This window comes from Cyprinus carpio, chromosome A13, assembly GCF_018340385.1.
Source record: "Cyprinus carpio isolate SPL01 chromosome A13, ASM1834038v1, whole genome shotgun sequence".
In the NCBI taxonomy this organism is placed as follows: domain Eukaryota; kingdom Metazoa; phylum Chordata; class Actinopteri; order Cypriniformes; family Cyprinidae; genus Cyprinus; species Cyprinus carpio.
This window is the reverse complement of record NC_056584.1, coordinates 20810799-20831389: the sequence shown is the minus strand read 5'-3', so window position 1 is coordinate 20831389 and position 20591 is coordinate 20810799. Positions and strand designations below refer to the sequence as shown.

At 37.5% G+C, this 20591-nt stretch overlaps 3 protein-coding genes across 4 annotated transcripts; all 3 read left to right on the top strand.

The window, feature by feature from the left end:
* The first annotated feature begins 81 nt into the window (after positions 1-81).
* Positions 82-4209, top strand: LOC109078074 (synaptojanin-2-binding protein-like). Its single transcript, XM_019093380.2, has 4 exons — positions 82-309; positions 1749-1885; positions 2772-2867; positions 2965-4209. The coding sequence occupies exons 1-4, from the start codon at positions 246-248 to the stop codon at positions 3130-3132; spliced, it is 465 nt and encodes a 154-aa protein (XP_018948925.2). The 5' UTR covers positions 82-245; the 3' UTR covers positions 3133-4209.
* Positions 4210-6397: 2188 nt separating this feature from the next.
* On the top strand, positions 6398-13019 carry LOC109068335 (deubiquitinase DESI2-like). Its single transcript, XM_042769306.1, has 5 exons — positions 6398-7349; positions 8447-8519; positions 10290-10383; positions 10456-10597; positions 10724-13019. The coding sequence occupies exons 1-5, from the start codon at positions 7311-7313 to the stop codon at positions 10970-10972; spliced, it is 597 nt and encodes a 198-aa protein (XP_042625240.1). The 5' UTR covers positions 6398-7310; the 3' UTR covers positions 10973-13019.
* A 378-nt stretch (positions 13020-13397) lies between these two features.
* LOC109068336 (serine/arginine-rich splicing factor 5-like) lies at positions 13398-18775 on the top strand. 2 transcript variants are annotated; one of them, XM_042769304.1, is made up of 7 exons: positions 13398-13498; positions 14085-14231; positions 14319-14389; positions 15774-16032; positions 17154-17227; positions 17310-17417; positions 18161-18775. In XM_042769304.1, the coding sequence occupies exons 2-7, from the start codon at positions 14106-14108 to the stop codon at positions 18375-18377; spliced, it is 855 nt and encodes a 284-aa protein (XP_042625238.1). In that variant the 5' UTR covers positions 13398-13498; positions 14085-14105; the 3' UTR covers positions 18378-18775. The 2 variants fall into 2 exon arrangements, with proteins under 2 accessions (XP_042625238.1, XP_042625239.1); XM_042769305.1 differs by lacking the exon at positions 13398-13498 and having other exon boundaries at positions 15774-15887; positions 15963-16032.
* The last annotated feature ends 1816 nt before the right edge of the window (positions 18776-20591 follow it).

The window sequence follows — 20591 nt, the reverse complement described above, 5'->3', positions numbered from 1 at the left end:
TAATGAATTAATTTTTTTTTAAATTTTTTTAAATGTTTTTGAGATGTTTTTATGGGCCGATTCTCGGAAATGAGTGTGGCTTCCCCTCACTGCGGTGCGCTGTGGAAGTGTTCCGGTGGTGTCCGTTAGGGGGCGCTGGTGGGCACGCACGTATCCCGGCAGCATTAGAGGAAGCAGGCGGGGTTCCGCACACTTCAGGAGGGTTTTAGCTGTTCGGGAATAAAAAGTGAAACTTTTCCGACATCATGAACGGATCAGCACACAACGCGCCGAGCGTTTTAGAAATGACGCTGAAAAGAGGCCCGGCTGGTAAGTTTGGCTCTCTCTTCGACTTCTCCTGCACTGTTGGAGCTGTTGAAACGGTTCAGCCCGGCGGTTCGGTGCTGCTGCTGCTGGCTCGGCCCGCTCCCGCAAGAAATGCTGACATAACAGGCGTAGTGAACCCGAACAGATAGTCCGGACCCTGATGTGTTCTGAAGACGATGAGATCGGGTTTATTAAGAGACGTTTGTGTTGTTATGAAAGCGAAAGTTTAGATCTGAACCAGCACAATACGCCATCAGCATAATGAACCTACATGTACAAACAGACACATTTCCAACAGGTTCAAGAACTACACTATATCTGGCTCTTGAAGCTTTTCAGGAGTAACGTTAGTGGGTCTGGTTCAGTTTCTGAGGGCTGACAGTCTCCGCTTCTTGTTGGCTTTGATTAAACTGTTATATAATGCGTTGGTGTGTGTGACCTCTACGAGGGCATGGACTAGACTGCTCTGAAAGACCTGGACTTTGACTTGTGATTAAATAGTGTGACTGAAAACAATAGCAGAGACATAATACATCAACACTATGGGTCAGATTAGTTTAATTAATTAATTAATGCCAGACCCGCCACTATATACAATCAGATCATCAGTATTGGAAAGAAAATGTCCTGTTTTTGATCCCGATAAATGAAATATTTAGACCCCTGTACTGATATAATATTTAACACATTATCTTTCTATAAAACAATATCAGGTGCAAAACTGTCCACTAGTGTGCTGTGAGGCATGACTGCTAAATTTAGATTTTTTTTTTTTTAATTCCAGACTTATCTTTGATTTATCTTTAATAAATTACATTTTAAAGTCTGCATGCTGTACTTTTATTTAGTTTCAAAATCCATATTATAGATGTTATTGTGAAGAATTAATGCATGTTTAATCTGAATGTCATAACTGGTTATTCTGGTGAAAATGACAGACATAAAATGGTTCTTTATCTACAGCATAATGTCAAACAATTTTTGGTTACTAATTAAAAGGAATAGTTCACACAAAAAAGAAAATTTGCTCAAATTTTACTCAACCTTGGGGCATCCAAAATGTAAATGAGTTTGTTTCTTCATCAGAACAGATTTGGAGAAATTAAGCATTACATCACTTGCCCTCCAATGGATAGAGCAGTGAATGGGTGCTGTCAGAATTAAATTATAGTATGAGTAAATCATAGCCTTTATGGAAGATATTAAATGTTTTGTACTGTAAGGATTGCATTTGACAGTGATATTTTTCATGTGTCTCGTTTGTGTCTGTGTTTGTTTTAAAAAGAGAAACAAGACCCTTCTATCTTAAGAAGTGACGTCTGGCTGGGATCGTGTCTGTTTCCTTCAGAAATTACATTAAGGCCTTCTGAACTTATTTCAGGCTCAGTGTAATGATGTGAGTAAACACGTGCTGTGTGTAACATCCTCTCTGTCTCTGACAGGTCTGGGGTTTAATATAGTGGGTGGAGTTGACCAGCAGTATATTATGAATGACAGTGGCATCTATGTGGCAAAAATCAAAGAAGATGGAGCGGCTGCACTGGATGGACGTCTGCAGGAGGGAGACAAAATTCTTGCGGTAAAACCACTGTAATTTACTGTACATGGTTAACAAATCATACTTTACTAATACTTAATGCTTGACTATCTCTATACTCAACTTTGAATCAATACTACCACTTGTACAACACTGTGCAACAGTGCAGCTGTACATGAGTGATTTATTGTAAATCAATGCTCGCTGTAATCCTGCGGAGGACCTTACTCGGCTTTAATGCAGATCCTCACAATAATGAGACTACTGCACTGCACTTTTTTTGTGGTTGTGTTACCAGATCGAAAGTGAAACTATTTTTATTTTATATATATATATATATATATATATATATATCTTTATATATATATATATAAAACTATTTTTATTTTATATATATATATATATATATATATATATATGTACCCCCCCCCCAAAGATTTGTGGTCGGTAACTGCTTTTAAATGAAATAGTAATATTGCATAATAAAATGGCAATATTATTATTACAATATAAATTAACTGTTTTTCTATTTTAAATATTAACTTATTCCTGAGGTGGCAAAGCTGAATTTTCATCAGTTATTACTTAAGAATTTATTCTAATATATTGATTTGCTGCTCAAGAAACATTTATGATGTTATATGAAAACAGTTGTGCTGCTTGATATTTGCATGGAAACCATGATAAGTTTTTTTTCAGGATTCTTTGATAAATAATATTATTGTAAATGTATTTACTGTCACTATTGATAATTTTAACGAATCCCTGCTAAATAAAAAAAACTTACCGACCCCAAACTTTTGAACGAAATAGTGTATATACAAAATATTTCAAAATTTTAAGGAAAATTTAATGTCTTGATAAGACAACTTTAAAATGAATAATGTATATTTGATGATTTTTTTATTTTATTTTTTTTTGTGAGTAGATAAATGGCCAGAATTTGGACAATCTGTCTCACAGTGCAGCAGTGGAGCTGTTTCGGTCTGCAGGAGAGGATGTGCATCTTCGAGTACAGCAGGGAGTAAGTACTGCAGGCTATGGTGATCATGATGTTGATAACGTCTCTGAGAATTGGCAGTAAATTAATCAGCTTCACTGACATGTGTTTATGTCTACAGCCAAACCTGCAGAACGGCCCCACCAGCTCTCGTGCCGATGGAGATTGTTCATCTGCTTTCGGCACATGGACAATGTATACTGTAGTCGCCCTGGCAGTAATAGCAGCAGGTTTCATGGCTTACAAACGCCTTCACGTGAACCCCCGGGCGTCCCGGGGCCCATTCTAACCCATTACATGATTACATGACATTTTACAGACTACTTTTTTTTTTTTTTTTTTGAACTGATTCTGCTGAAGGCCCAAACATTAACAGGGAGCGAAAATGGAAACCAGTTAATGTTAGCAGAACTTGCAGATTTTCGTTAATTGTTTAGACCTTGTTATGACCACACACTTGTAGCTGTAACAGGTTTTCACAGTTCATTTGGTGATAATCATTGGCGCTTAAACAGAATACCCAGCATGCCTGATGACATTGCAGGGTGGAATAAGGGAACAGGGATGATGAGCACGGTGTTTGGATCAACAGCATCAGAAATCTCTGAACTAGACAGAGGGACCACAGGCAGGAGACAGAAGGCCGAGGTGGAACTGTGTTTCTGGGAAGAAGAAAGACCCACAGAGGAATGATTTTTCTGGCCTTGCCAGAGTGCTGGAATGAGCCCAAGATGTGCCATTACATTATTTGAGGTCTTCTCAGGTACCTGCTTGTGCAAGAGTATATTTGAAAGTGTGCATGATGTGAATGGAGTCAGCCTTTTCTTTTTTAATACTTAATTTCTCACTCATCCATGTCAAAACATGCAGGATGCGTTTATGTGGCAGCAGTAGTGATGAGGGAAGTAAAGACATTCAAACTGTTCATTTGCCATCAGGGCTTGGCCTTGTATTTGGTTTTCCTCCCTTGGGGGAAAAAACTAGATGTGGTACTTGTTAGAATTCACAGTCAGAATGAAAGTGATATATTGTTGATATTGTATATGGCTTGTGTTTCTGGAATCGTCTCGTCTCGTACACTAATATTTTTCTGCACCTCTCTCAACTCGTGCCTTGCCTCATTGAGCTGCTGGTCTCAGTGCTGCTCCCCGTCTGCAGTCTGCAGTTTTTCTTGTGCTGTTTCTGACTGTACCATCTGTTCTGTAACTGACAAATGTCTGTTTGTTTTCAGTTCTTCTGCAGGCCTGTATGGATGAAACCATATGTAAAGTCTTCATGAAATGCTCATTCACGCTTCACAGTTAGAATAATGTTATTCATTCACATGCATCATGCATTGAATAAATCATTTGTTTGAAAAAACAGATTTATGTTTGTGTGCTTCGCAGTGTTTGAAACGTGTATGTAGCAGACAATTCAAATGGCTTAAAATTGTGGTGACTTCAAGTACTTATGAGTGCATTTCTTTACATCAAGTTGAATAATTTAAAAGGAATGAACATAAGAGTGTTTATAAATTAACATTTACCTAAATTAATACAAGCTATTGGAAGGACATGTTGACCTTAGGCCCCAGGCAAAGGTTAGTTATGATAAAAACATCACACATCACAGTCCTACCCAAAAGAAGCTGCATAACTGTCTTTACTGCCCCCTTCAGGATTTTACATAAATTCTGATTTCCTATGATGACACTGTCAGAGCATATACAGGGAATTAAAATAAAAAGATAATATATAATATACACTCACCAGCCACTTTATTATGTACACCTGTTCAACTACTTGTTGATGCAAATATCTAATCAGCCAATCACTTGGCAGCAACTCGATGCATTTAGTCCTGTAGACATGGTCAGGATGATCTGCTGAAGTTCAAAATGAGCATCAGAATGGATCTTTCCTGCCATAAATATATACCAACATAAACATGAATATTGGCTGCAGATTCAAAATATTTTGTACTGTGAAAAACCAAGAAGCTTCCTGTAGCTCATCAATCTTTTTGTTAGAAATGGATTAAAGGCAGAGAGTTTTCTGTATCTGGGTCCCATTCAGATGATTGACTCAGGATAACATGCTGTCTGTGTGAGTGGATGGACTGCTGCTGTCTCTCTGTCTAAATGGATAGACCGCTGTCTGCTGTCTGAGAGCGGAAGCAGATGCTTTTGACAAACGAGTACTGCTGCATGTTTGTGTGTGTGTCTATGTCAGTGTGTGTATTAGTCCTCCTCATCAGAAATCAATACACTCAAAGGCTGCAGTGGCTGAATGTACTTTAAGTAGGAGAGAGAAACAAAAGAGAACGATAATGCAGAGCTTCTTCCTCTGGAGACTTGTATTACATTACACCACATGGCTGAAGCAGAAAGGGTGGTGGCATCAGCATGATTAAACATATGGGCTATTTACAGCATTTAAAACAAAGGTTGGGGATTCAGTATAGGCTTATGACCATTTTGAGTTAAGGAATTATAATAAATGCTCTGCGAGTCGTTTTGGACAATCAGCACACATGACAGCTAAAGATTCTGCTCTAATAATAATGTCTATCACACTCCTGTATGCCCTTACTGTACTCTAGACAAGATTTCTGCTGACAGTTTATGAGAAATGATATGTTGATTCAAAAGCGCATATGGAAGCACATACTGTACAGCCTAACAGTGCAATTTTGCTCAGACACCATCAATCAAATAGCCTAAACCTATATGAAGGCTGACAGCCTCACCATGTTACGGGTTACACACATATTAAGTATTAAAGCTAACTATCATCCTCTCTCTGTTACAAATAAACCATAAGAGAGGGATGAGCACTATCTCAAATGAGTTTCTGTAATGATACACTGTCAAAAAAAAAGGTTTAATTCATGTTAAGTGTTGCCAATAATACATCGTTAGGTGACACTAAAAATACAGCAAACATTAACTAACAAAAATATCATATAAACCCCTCCAATGTGCAACTGATAACAAATTTTAAATAAATACTCTGGCTTGCGAGAATTCTGGGAATGTATCTTTCTTTACCCCCAAAAATGACAAAGTGGTTTTTACTTTTATATACTGTAAATAAATGAAATGAAACATGACATTTTAAAATAGAGTATTTTCTTGTAAATATATATATATATATATATATATATATATATATATATATATATATATATATATATATATATATATATATATATATATATATATATACATAAATCAAAGTTTTAAATAAAAAGATTATTGGAGAATGTTTTCCAAGAAATTTATATTTTAAAATGTCATGTTTCATTTAATGTAACCTGTTGTTTCTTTGCAATTATTTGTGAAACTTACAAGCAATTTCTGAGTGAAATCTGTTTCAAAGTAAAACTACTACTACATTTTTTTCTTTTAACCATATTTGTAAGGCAGTTTGTATGTATTGCCTGATTCATATTATATTTTTTCAGTAAACATAATTGAGTAAAATCTGTATCTATAATTAGGCCTACAATCAGACCTATGAATAATAATTATGTATTATGAATCCAGTTATATTTGTAGATCGGAATAACGCATCGCCCCCGCCCCGCTCGGCGCGGATGGAAGGGGATGCTGGACGCGCTGCGTACTGATCATGATGATGATGTAATAATCGCACGCTCCGCTTATTCTAGTGCACACTAGAATCCTCACGCTCGTGACCCGGCCAGAGTGATGTCATCATCAATACAGTGAACCGTGCTTAAGAATTTTCACCCGGTTCCGTGCTTCTCAGCGCGGCCTCCATGAGAGCAAACCCGGGGACTTCGGCGCTGATGGCTGTTGCGTTCGGGACTGCACCAAGCTCTCTTCAACATCACAGCTGCGACCCCTGCGCTCAGACAAGCGGCAAAACCCGCGCAACCGAAACACGCACAAGAGCGCGCTTCTTTACAGCAACATTCTATATGGAATATCTGTCATCTTAACGGGAATTCTAACTCATGATTTGATTGACAGCCAGTCGTTGTGCATCGTCGATCATCTACGCCCTTTTAGGACTTTTTTTTGGTTAGTGTCTACCCTTGTAAATCGGTGAAATCCGTTTTACTCGGTGCCTGTGCTCTCTTTCCCTCGCGCTTACCGGAGCCAGTCCGCGCGCTGCTCAGTGCCTGTTTTTTTCCCCCCGCTAGATTCACCATTGATGGAAGCTGATGCCCTGTTGCCTTTCCTCGTCCGTGTCTACCTCTGCTGCCGCTGTTTCTCCTTTAGTAACGCGACTAGGCCCGCGAGCCCCTCTAAACATCTCTCATAATGACTCTTTGATGGATAAAATGACCAGAGCGAATCATTTATCTCGTGTTTTGGTCTTTTGGGTGTTGGCGTAGCACTTTGCTGTGCGTTTTAATCTTCTTTGAAACCCACACCCGGGTGCGTGAGGAGGGCAACGGTCTCGAGAGCAATAAACACCCGTTATTTTAAGGGATCGCGCGCGCTTCTCTCTCAGGATGGCAAATGAACCCGTTATTCTTAATGTGTATGACATGGTAAGCTCATTAACCCTTTCATCATTTACACTATTTGTCATCAACTTCGCTCCTTCTGGCTCTAATTTTGTGTAATTTTGCATGTAATAAATGTTAGATAAAATAACAATGCATTGATGAAGACTTTAGGAAACAATATCTGGGTGGTCACAGTCTAGTGATAAAGAATCTGGGCCGTTGACACAGTGGTGTTATTTTAAAAACACGATTACAAACCTACTTTGCCATGGTCTAATACAGCAGTAGGCTATTGATGTGCGAGTCTATGGCCGAGATGAGAGCACGTGTTTCTCCTCCTGTGCTGGAGGAGGCGCTGTCACCCCATCACAATTAAAACACACTTTACTAGTACAGAACACATGTGGTCACAGATCTATAATAATATATTAATAAACATATGCATATGTATAGCCTACAAGATATCAGTGATTGTGGTAGACCTAATCCTACTTTTTTTTTTTTAACTTTTTATTTGTGAAGTAGCACTCTGTTTTTCACCAATGTACTAAAACCATGTCTGTAAATGACTGTAAGTTTTATATAATATTATGTAATAAAAATCAAGAAAGTGACTTAGTGAGTAGATTTATGTGGACACTGTATTTTTATCAATTTATTTTACATTTACATTTAATCAGAGGCATGGGGATATGCTAGTATTTTTTCTGTGTACATTAAATCATGTTCTGCATCTTCTATTATTCATGAACGACAGCTGGTGCACCTTTTTGGCCTCGCACACAAACATTTTCTCTGAATATTCACCCCTCCCCATCCACTTTAAAGCTTATATTGTATTGTGTGTGTCAGGGTTGTGTAGCATTAACTGATTTTAATGCCTTATAGTTTATATATAACACACACACACACACACACACACACACACATATATATGTATATGTGTGTGTGTGTGTATATATATCTGACTGCTAAATATTTGCTACATGTTGAGTCTGTTGATTGTTTAGATAGATAGATAAATGCATATTTATAATAAACGTGTATCTCTCCAGACATGGACATACAAAAACATTTATAGTAACTGTAATTAAAATATATGTTATGATATGATCTCTTTCTCCTTCTTGCTCTTTTAGTACTGGATAAATGAATACACCTCCACTCTGGGCATTGGAGTCTTCCACTCAGGAATACAGATTTATGGCAGAGGTACAGTGACCAATTAATCTTTTGCTATTATTTAATTATTTTAATTTATTTTATTTTTTCATCAAACTCTAGACCTCTAGTGGAACCTTGGTCCAATTTGTAAAGAACCTATGTTAAAAAGGCTGTTTTAGCTACTAGGACTGCAATTAGTAGACATGGTAGCTGGTAGAGGTATTGTCTATTCATTTAGAGTTCTAAATAAAAATACTATGAAAAAATAAGAGTGAAAATAATTTAGAATTGAGCAACTGAATAGGATTCATCATTACAGTATTTTTATTTTTTTAAATAGTAGTTATTGGAATAGCCAAGTAAGGCTATATTTGATATGGCATCACTGTTCTTGCTTGTTACTGTACATGTTTTTATTAATTCAACACTGTCACTGATGCAATCACTGTATCATCTTTCTGCAATCTGAACCTTGTCACTAGCATTTAAATGCATTATGTACCATGTGTAAGCTTTGCAAATGGCTGGACTTCACCTACGAGTGGCAGTAAAGTGTTGTCTGTGTCTGTAGTGATGAACACAACAGAGGAACTAACATGCTGTAGCCAATTAGTAAGGCCTCTGATCGGAGTCATAAAGCAACAGAACATGCTGCCTTCTTTCACTATATCTTTTTATTACCCTTTCACAAACACACACACACACACACAAACACACTGCTCAGCAGCACTGATATAGAGCAGACGTAGGCAGCTCTGAGGACTGAGCCATGATTCACTGGGACTTTTACTTTTACTTTAGCTTCTCGCTAATAAAGTGCTGCAGGGATGACGTATTTTTGTAGGCCAAAGCCCGGAAACGAGTTAGCATTTTAGCACTTCCAGTTCCTTCATCCTGAAGTAAAATTTTTTTTTTTATAAATTTTTTGTTAAATGCCAGAAATAAGGTCTTGGTTAACACACGCTCAAAATATTTGCATTTTATTCTATGACATAAAATACATCAGTAATACGCCTTTGTGATTTTTTTTAAACGTTTTTACTTACAAAAGTGGCTTAATGGGACTACAGAAACTGTCAGGGACATCACATCGAAGAGGAAAACTTTTCTACTCACTAGTTCATAATTGCTTGTGCAAACTATTGTAACTCAAATTTTCAGGGAAAATGTTTTTTTTAAATAAAGACTGAAAGAGTTGCTCAAACCTTGAAGTCATGTGACCACTGTTGTTCATTTATAGCCTATGTTTAGATTATCATTATGAACAAAATGTATTAGAATCAAACTTTTCTTGGCAATGGATTCAATGGAAAAATCTTTTTGGATTTTTATTTAGGGAACCAGGGTGATGCTAACTTCTGTGTTGCTCTGCAAAATTATGTCATTATTTCAGTGTTCTACACACATTTAAAACATAAAAAGAAATTGTTATGAGGGCTTGTCTCAGTAAATCACTTTAGATTAAACTGCTAAATAACAAATAACCAAGTAGCTAATACTAGAAATATTCTAGTTAAAGTTAGCATGAAACTTGTCCATCGGGAGTGAGTTAGATCATTGTTGTTTGCTTATTCCAGTGAGTGACTGGTTGCTGGAGAGGAGGGATTATTGTATTTGTGAGGGGGGATGTTGATATTTTCGATTAAAGTTTATGAATGCTTATGTTTTTTTAATGATGTGTACAAATTAGTTGTTTATGATAAAACAAGTTGTCATTTTATGATGACTTTAAGCACAACGTATTTATGAAATTCCTACTAAAGTGACAATCGAAAGATTTTCAAACCCTGTTTTAATGTTTTTGCTTTGTTCCCTGAGAGTTTGCATATGGTGGCCATCCGTATCCCTTTAGTGGCATTTTTGAGATCAACCCTGGAAATGCCTCAGAACTGGGGGAGACTTTCAAATTCAAGTGAGTTTTACACATACACAATCACATATGTAAGCCACAAAAAACAACTCACAAGTTCTGTTTGTTCTCCAGAGAGGCTATAGCTCTGGGTACGACAGACTTTGCAGAGGAGGACATTGATAAAATAATGGAGGAGCTTGGAAAGGAGTTTAAGGGGAACGCCTACCACCTGATGCACAAAAACTGTAACCATTTTTCTTCTTCGCTGTCTGAGGTTAGTTTACTCCCTTTTTTCTGCCTGTCTTTTTATAAAATAACAGGACTATGCTGAATACAACTTCACTGACTGATGACATTCTACATTCTCACATGATTTTATTCTCACTTTCTCTTTCTCTAGTTGCTGTGTGGTAGAGAGATCCCACGCTGGGTCAATCGATTGGCATATTTCAGCTCCTGTATTCCATTTCTGCAGAGTTGTCTGCCTAGAGAGTGGCTCACACCTGCCGCTCTCCAGAGCCATATCAGCATGGGCCTTCGGATGGAGAACACACACTCACACACACACGATTCCAGTGACGATGAGCCCTCGTCTGCCACAGAGGCGGCCGCTGGAACATCACACAGCTGCAGGCACACCCGCGTGTGATCTTACATATATATTTAGAAGCAGTATTACACTAATTTGAACACACATGCACTCCAATCTCTGATCCTGCTGCTACAGCGCCTCACGCTGGACTGGATGATCGCCAGACCTGAATGAGGAAATCAAAGTCATGTTTTTCAGTAGAGCCTACAGGGATTTAAAAACCTTGCAATGGTACTCTTAAAGTTTTAGAATTGTTTGATTTTTACTAAGATTTTAGGGAAATGAAAACAGTGTTTGCCATTTTAGTGTTCTCTCTCTCTCATAAGTGCATAGGACAATATGAATGATGGGCGATCATGATGGACTGCCCGCTGCTGGTGTGTGACAGCACTACAGGCCCTTTCCTCATAAACCCTAAACTTTCATCTGGATCTGGATGTTCTACAGATTTAGCCAGTTTTGTTGTGTTATAAATTCTTTTCTATTTTGTGATGGAATAAGTGTGTCATCTGAAGAGGAACTTACATTCCTTTAACCATATTTTTTTTTCCTCAGTGACTTTAATGATATTAATCTGCTTTAATTTAATTATATGATGTCAGACTAATGTCATCTTTGGTTTACATTAATTTTTATTTTTAGCTCTGATTTTTTTATATCTTTTAGTGCAAGATTTTCAATGAATTTACACTAAAAAGAGTCGATGGCACCATGTGTCTCAGACATACTGACAACAGTTGGAAATTGCAGCCTTATAACTGTAAGCCATTGATATGCTGGACTCAACTGAAACAAAAGACCCCTGTTGTTCAGTCATTGAGGACACAAAAGAGGGAGCATTTGTGAGAATGATTTTGAGGGGATGGGTGGGGTCTGCACATCAGGTCTGGTATCAGTAGTACTGTATATGACAGTGTTGTGATTGAATGCAATGTCTGAGTGATTAAGAGAAAGGGAGTGTTGCAAAGGTGTTAATGATCATTTCTCTTGACTTTAGTAAATTTGGTTTCTGGCTCTTAAAAATGCAGACTGAAATAAGTAATGATGTTAAAATGAGTCATCCACACCTCACTACATTACCTTTGCACAAATTTTAAAGTCCGACGGTAGTTGCTAAAATTTAGCCAGATTTCACAGAAAATCGATTCGTGTATGATAGTCACAAATTTAATTTTTTTTTTTGCGTCAGTCTATGATTCCATCCATTCGGAGGATCAAACATGTTTTGAGTTGCATTCAGCTTGACTTGTAATTGCGTCATACTTAACTGTTTAGTGAAGGATGCCCAGTTTTTCTCTGTAACCATTTACAAAGTCAGCAAGCATATAATGCCTAGTGTTTTAAAAATCTGTTCAGATTTTTGTATTCCAGCATCAACAGTAACTTAAGGCCACAACTAAAGGTTGTAAGGTCTTTCAAGTCTTCAGGCAATAGGCCTTAGTAAAGGCAGAAACCAGATCTAATTTTTCACAAATGCAAATAAAACTGGGAGAGATGTACAGATTATTCAATAGGTTGAATGTCTTATGGTCCTATTTTCTATTGTTTTACCCACAAATCTCATTAGAAAAGCATATTTTCAGAATTTTGTCAGTTGACGGATCAACAGCAAAGTTAAAAACATGTCTGTTCAATTGTAAAATATTAAATATGGTGTATACCCTGACTATGGTCCATATCAGAGTAAATGATATGTCTATCAGTATTATATTTGCCTGTCAGAATCATCTCTAGAAGCTCAACCTCTCCTCTGTCTCTCAGGATGGCATGGCATTGTAGATGGCAACACGGGTGTTTCATTAGTCAAATCTATAAGAAATATGTTTTTGGTGACATTTATAAAACTGAATTTTATATTTGGAATATGATTTTATTTACTGTTATTTTGTCAAAGATGCTATCATCCTCTAGAGCCCAATTCTTATAATGCAGTTTTTGTTTGATTTAATCCACAACTGAGATCTTTTACTAGTTAAGCAAAGAGCTGTTTTGTAGGCATTACCCACTGATGCCATTTCTAGCCTTGATTAGTACTTCTTGTTTTGATGTGATTGATAATTTCAGATATTTACTGATGAATAGAGAATAAAGAAATAAAACAGTGTTTTCCCCCAGAATTTCATTGCTGTCACGGGGTGGAGATGGACACGGTCATTTCTTTTAAACACTGATCAAATTAATTCTCACCTGGAGTCATTGCATGTTCTCATGTGGCTCCTAATGTTCAGCAGGAGCCAGATCATATGATGTCTTCGGTTTCAAAACTGGATCAATGCAGTTCCAACTGTGTAAACCGAGCTCAAATGATAAAAAAAAAATAATATATATATATATATATATATATATATATATATATATATATATATATATATATATATATATATATATATATATATATATATATATAATGGCTATTAATAAAATGTATTCCAGCACTTTATTTGAATACATGTTTACGTACGCATGCACGAGCCTCGCCTGACATCACCCTCCCCCTTGCGCGTGAACACGCATATAAATACTTCTGCGCGCGGCCGCGGTCTCCAGTCTCGAAGACAGCGCCATTTTGTCCTGTAAGCAGAGGTGAGAGGACGAAGACCAATTTTCAAAATGCCTTTTTGTTATACATATATTGTTAGTTTAGTGTTTTATTTGATCTTTGTTATTGCAAAACTAATTCATTATGAAGTTATTTGTCCGTTTTTACGGTTTAACATCGAGTAAAGCTATCTGCGCGTGCTGACTGGGCCTGGACCGCACGGCTGATCCGTGCTCATTAGTCGCTGTATAATTTCACAAAACGGACTTTCTTTTTTCCTGATTTAAAGATATTCGTGATTTATTGCAGCACTGTGGTTTTAGGCACTGTATGGGTGTATATATTAATTTTATCAGTATCAATTCAGTTTTTCTTCCGAGTCAACAGGCAGTAATGTTAGATGTTTTTGTTTAAAGCCTTTTTAGAAACGAGTTTTTGTTTTAGGTTAGTTGAAGACCCCTGTGTTGCAGAAAACCAATTTTTCTCATTTTATGAATCGGTTTGCATGTTGCTGGATGTTTGTGTTTACGTGGACTGAATGATCGTCCTGTAATACCGTGTGTGACCAGCAGGCGCGCAGGTGCGGTTCGCCAGACTGTTGATTAACAGCATGTCGCGCTCTTTCCCCAGATTTCCCTGATTTTTATCACCATGAGTGGATGTCGTGTGTTCATCGGCCGTCTGAGCCCTCATGCTCGTGAAAGAGACGTGGAGAAGTTTTTTAAAGGCTACGGACGCATTCGGGAGATTAACCTAAAAAACGGGTTTGGCTTTGTGGTGAGTGTTGACCCTCTTATGGTCTTTTATGTGTGAGGTGATGGTGAAATCTGTGTCTTACTGCCCCCTGCTGTCTGTTTTACACAGGAGTTTGACGACCACAGGGACGCAGATGACGCAGTGTATGAGCTGAATGGAAAAGAGCTGTGCAGTGAGAGGTGAGACTGAATCCAGAGTTGCCTAATGTCGATGATTAGGCTTGTTTCACGTGAAATGAAATGAAAATTCACCCTATTTTCTTAATGTATGTTAAAGATCTTTTAGAGTTCTGTGACTGCTAAACCTGGAAGACTAATTCAGCCTAATTCCCTAGAGATTTTTCTATAAGTTTTTCTTTTTATATACAGTAGTCAACATTTGAAGTGGATCAAAAGTTAATCAAAGTTGTCGTAAGACAAGAACACATTTTGGTTTAAGGTTTTAAGACAACTGTGAAGAACGGTTTTGATCCACTTCAAATGTTGACTACTTGTATTCGCATATCTATTGAAGAGAGAGACTACTTGTATTCGCATAATACACACATACATATATATATATATATATATATATATATATATATATATATATATATATATATATATATATATATATATATATATATATATATATATATACACATACATACACACTATATACACACACGCACGCGTAGGGTTTTATTTTTAAATTATGTATTTCAAGTTGTTTACCCATTTTATAAACCCCATAGGAAATTCTCAAAGGAACTCATGGCGAATTAGACATCTAGGTTTAGATGTCATTGCTGCTGTATTCTATTGTGAACAATCTGCATGTGCAGTCATTAAAAAAACAAAGACTCTTAATCCCTGTCCCCGCAAGTTCATTTGCCTCTGGTTTTGAATGTAAAGCCCACATCTCAAAATCCAATCAGTAACGATGTATTGGAAGTCTCTGGTATACATTGACTTTCAACGTTTTTATACTCAGATGTTCCTCAAAACAGAAGAAGAAAAGATCTGTTGCTACATAAGATTTATTATTAGAATTTATTAGGATTAACCCCTTGAGATGTATCATCTCGTTTTCGAGGGGGTCCTTACAATGAAACACAATTACAACTTAAAGAGCATAACAAGATTACAATTAACAAAACATCAACAAACAGGCAAACAATAAAACACCACCAAAAAAAAACAACAACAAAAAAACAGTACACATAACAACAACGACAGTTTCAATGATAGCATGTGCAATCTACTTTAAAATAAGATAATAGAGATTGTTTAAACAACCGAAAAAGAAGTAATGGATCTAATATCTACAGGCAAATTATTCCAGTCTAGTACAGATTTAAACATAAATGCTCTCTTACCAATTGTTTTTTTAACACGAGGAACGAGAAAGTAAGTCTGGACAGAGTGCCTAACTTGATGATTTGAAGAAAAGAGTACAAAGTATTGTTGTAGATAACTAGGATAATCAAAGTAAATACATTTAAATATAAATTGGAGCCAGTGAATCTGCCTTCTCACATTCAAAGATGGCCACTGAATGATAATTTTAATCTTTTAACTGCAGGGTGACCATTGAACATGCCCGTTCTCGCCGAGGAAGAGGTGGAGGCCCAGGAATGGGAGGCCGTTTCTCTCCACGCTTTGGAGGGTATCGTAAATCCCGCAGTGTGGGTTCCAGGTATGCAAGTATTGAGACAGTCATATGCTGTTTGTTGCATTATAGTTCAGATGAGCTAACCTCTACCCTCCTCTTGTATGGACCACCCGTGCGCACGGAGCACAGAATCATTGTGGAGAATCTCTCCTCTCGCATCAGTTGGCAGGTGAGCATCCTGAGCTGTAGCAGCAGAGTGGTGTAGCAGCCTTCTGTTTTAGTGATGCATCCCTGCACTACAAGCACACAAACAATTAGTTGTCTTTATTACTGTTAATCTGGAAGTACAATTTTTTTTTTTCTCTCTCTCTCTTCACCTCAGCCAAACCTTACATAAGTAAAAATGATGATTTTAATGCTGAAAGGTTCTCTAACCCAGACCCATGTTTTTCAAACCTTTTCTTTAACAGCTGTGCTCTGGTATTCTTTAATTGGAGTTGCATGCACAGCCTCCGAGGTGCATAACGCCCTCGCCTGGTTGTGTTCTGAATAGTGTCCCTGTGGTGGCTCACCCGGCACGCAGTGTCTGCTGGTCTAAGTCTTGGCTGGGTCCGTAGCACCAGACAGAGCCGTAGCACAGGATAGCCTTAGAGGAGCTGGGTAGCCACTCTCTGGAGGGTCTGTGATGTCAGATCTGCTCCATCCCCCCCGATCTGCTGTTTGGGTCTTATTCTGTTGGTGCTGAAGCGGGGAGGGGGACAGGGTTTTGGCCCCTCCCCCATCCTCTCTCTCTCTCTCTGGTGGGGTCCGTTCTTACGGAGGCCGGATGGGTCAAGTCCGAGGTCGTTTTAACGCTTCATTGCTTCCGTTTGCTATTTGGACAAGTGGCTCTTTGCTAATGCCTTCTGTGGTTTGGAACGGTAAGTAGCTCATCACACTGGATAGTTACACGGTTAAAGAGGGTTCTGTCACTTTAAATCTGGAGTTAGTTGTAAATGGAGAAAGATTGCCGGTAAGAAGTTTTATCTAATTAACAAAATGAGACCTGTTCTCATGAACTAGCTGTAGGCAGGCGTGTCTTCATCTGAGGGCTTTGCTTCCTGCTGTTTTACACAATTCTATATGAGATTTGTGTTGCCAAAAACGCTCCGGTAGTTTTATAACTGGGACAAACATCCGATAAGATGACATCTGTTGAGGGAGCTTTCTACAGGTGCATCAGTGCACACTTTAGAGCAGATGCTACAGAATGTGTCTGTGTATTAAATGTGTGGGTAAACTCCAGTGTGTGACTCAGTGCTTTTGGGTTTCTCTGAAAATGTCATTAAATGGTTTCTGTGCTTTCTGCAGGATCTGAAGGACTTGATGAGGAAGGTGGGTGAAGTGACCTTTGTGGATGCACACAGGACAAAGAAGAATGAAGGGTAAGATCCTGTGCATGTACACATAAGACTGTGTTATGATTGTCAAATAATTGTAATGAGTTCTTCCTGATTTGTTTTAAAGGGTGGTGGAGTTTGCTTCACACAGTGATATGAAGAATGCCATAGATAAGCTGGATGGAACAGATCTGAATGGACGCAAACTCAAGCTGTTTGAGGATCGCAAGAGGGAGTATGTACCAGACAATCTCACATGACTTCAAATTGCAAAGTTCTCACACTGGGTTTCTGTTGGTCTTGTCTTTCATTCGCCCTACCACAATTCAAAGCCTTAAAGGCTCTAAATCAGGGTTTCTCAAATCTTGCCCTGGAGGGCCAATGCGCTGCAGAGTTTAGCTCCAACCCTGATCAAACTCGCATACCTGTGATTTTATGATCCTGAAGACATTGAGCATGCTCAGGTGTGCTTGAGTAGGGTTAGAGCTTTCTGCAGGAAAGTGGTTCTCGTGGGCCAGATTTGAGGATCCCTGCTCTAAATTAAAGCTGAAAGTCTTAATCATGAAGTCATGGCATTAAATGTTTGTGTATTGCAAAAAAGCCCCCCCCCCATAATGTAAATATTAAAACATCCTTAATTCAGGATACATTTATTTGAGATGTGAATGTAAAATGAAGTCTTGAAAAAATTAATCAGGTAAAAACAAGGTACAAAATATCCATATTTCCAAGTGGTCAAGCCTTGGGCTTTTTTTTTTTTTAATGAAAAACTGGTTGTTGTGTGGTTTTTTTTTTTTTTTTTTTTTTTTTTTTTTTTGATAAAACGATTGTGCTCCCTCAGCAGTTACATTTTAAAGAACAGATTGACATTGCACAGTCCCTTTTAATTTATTTCTTATTTTCTTTACTTGGGCTTGAAAAGTTTGACACGGTTGGAAACCCTGACATGGTATTGACCTGTTTTTCTTCTGTCTGCAGTCGTAGTAGGAGTCGTTCCCGCAGCAGGAGCAGCTCTCGTTCCCGCTCGCCCAGTCGGAGTCGCAGCCCTGAGCGTGGAAGCAAGCGCTCCCGCAGTCGCTCACCCAGTCGCACCCCAGAGAAGAAGACTACTAGTAACCGCTCTCCCTCGCGCTCACCGTCTCCTCTGAGGAAACAGAGCCGCTCCCGATCTGCCTCTGCAGAGAGTCAGCACTGAAACTAAATTTGTGTGTGAGAGTTTTTCCACTTATTAATATGGCATATGTCATTGTGCTACTTTAGTGTAAATTACTTATGAGTTGAATGGGTGAGTGTGTGTGTGTGTGTGTGTGTGTATGAAGATATTTTGATTTATTTCTTATCCTGAGGAACTGGGTGAGTTTAAGAGATAATGGAGTGGGTTAAGACTAGATATTTTTCACAATGTCTTGCATTGATTTCTATTTTTATTTGATCAATATTAATCCTGGAATACTTCTGTAGGTAACTTAAATGTATGTGGGTTTTGTTTTTCAAACTCACCTTTTAATTTTTGTTTGAGTCTTTATAGTTCAGCAGAAGGTTATGCCTGTATATACACTCTTGAATAAAGTATATTAGTATTTGCCAGAGAAAGAAGTGTTTCTTCTAGTGCTCTAAAATGTGTGCTTAATTTGATTAGTGTGCCTCTGCATTGGTTAGAAACACCAAAGCTTAATTACCTACCTTCTAACTTTAACTCTTATCTCTTATTTGCAGTAAAATTAACTCCTTGTCATCATTGTGCATTAAAATATGAAATTAAGTCTGCTGATTAAGATCAGTCCACTAGGTGATGCTGCTGTATAGTTTGCAAAGAAGTCTACAACCAGACATTTACACAGTTTGATCTTCAAATTAATCATGTTTTAGAAATGTAATCTTTAATTGGGTGACTAGGAGAGATCAAAAGATAATTTTGATTTTAACTTTTTGATTTCTGAAATTTATAGATCGTCTGTTTCAGAGAGTATCTGTATCAAACAACTGTATATTAGAGTTTAATTGATTAAAAAAAAAAAAAAAAAACCTGCATCTTTGCATCAGACAGTGGCTGCTTGTCTGTGGGAATCAATACAGTTTCCATCTAGGGCCTTAACATACACAGCACAGAAACCAGGAGTTATTGATTCAGTTAATAATGGATGAGAAACATACTTGGAACCTGTATTTTATAAATTGATCTCTGTTCCTATGAGGATCCTGGCAACCACATATTGAAAAGTATGAATGGGAGGTGATATTGTAACATCTGCAATAGCCAATATCCAAGCCTCTACCAGCCCTTTAATCATTTTACTCATAAAACTAGTGTCCTCTGTGCACTGCGACGCTCTTGTCCTCAAGGGCAAACAGATAAAATAATACTGCAAACAAACAGAAGTGCTTTGAATACATTTGGAGAACAGTTAATGAACAGTTAATTACTACACATACAACTGGAACAGCGTGTCCCTTTGCTTTTTCAATAGCACGTTGTCATCGACAATAGCTGCAGCGTTTTATAGACAGCAAAAAAGACAAAGGAATGATCATTTTAGGTTCGCTTAGAATTTGAAAAGTTTACAAATACATCTCACACAATTATCCTTGTGGGAAGATCATTTTAGAAATAAAATCAAAAGAATGACGCTTCACATCTTTAATTACACATTTCTTTTTTTTAATTCCATCAAATTAAATTAAATTTAAGATAAATTTGTATCTACACGGGCGCAATTCGGGGACCAAAATACTGAGTGTTGGGTAATAGTCCAAAGAGAATCCAGAGAGAAGTATTTGCGCTGATGCACGCCAGAAAACCAGAAGTCGAATCAATGTTATCACATTAATTTCAGGTTTTGTACAAACATTTGAAAGAGTGTGTGACTTTCAATGACTTTCAAAAATGTCACCCAACTGTTTCCAGCGCTTTAAAGTTATAAAAATAATCCAATTTAAATGGTAGCCTATTTTAATGACCAAAATATATTTGTGGTAAACAAACACTGTAAATTAAAAAATACTTCAAATTACCACTATAACCAGTAGATGGCAGCAGAGGAGCATTTATTGGCTTATTAGTCATTCATTTCTACTTTTTGCTTTATATTTTGAAATGATAAAAATCACTTATATAAAATATTAAAATAATCAAGAATAATGCAAGAAGCCGTGGTTTACAGTGATTTTATAACAGCTAAGGGGCATTGAGGAGTGCCTAAAACCTTGTTAGCTGTTATAAATTCACTGTAAACCAAGGCTTCACAGGGCTTATTGCTTTTATACAATGGTTATTCCATATACGTAGTAAGGTTTCACAGAATAAAACAGAGCAAATAAAGTGCAATGATATAAATAAAAACAGTGTTCTTCCACCAAACAATGTAGTTCCTCAGAAACAGTTGTGGTTCCAACAAAGTGGTTGTCGAGC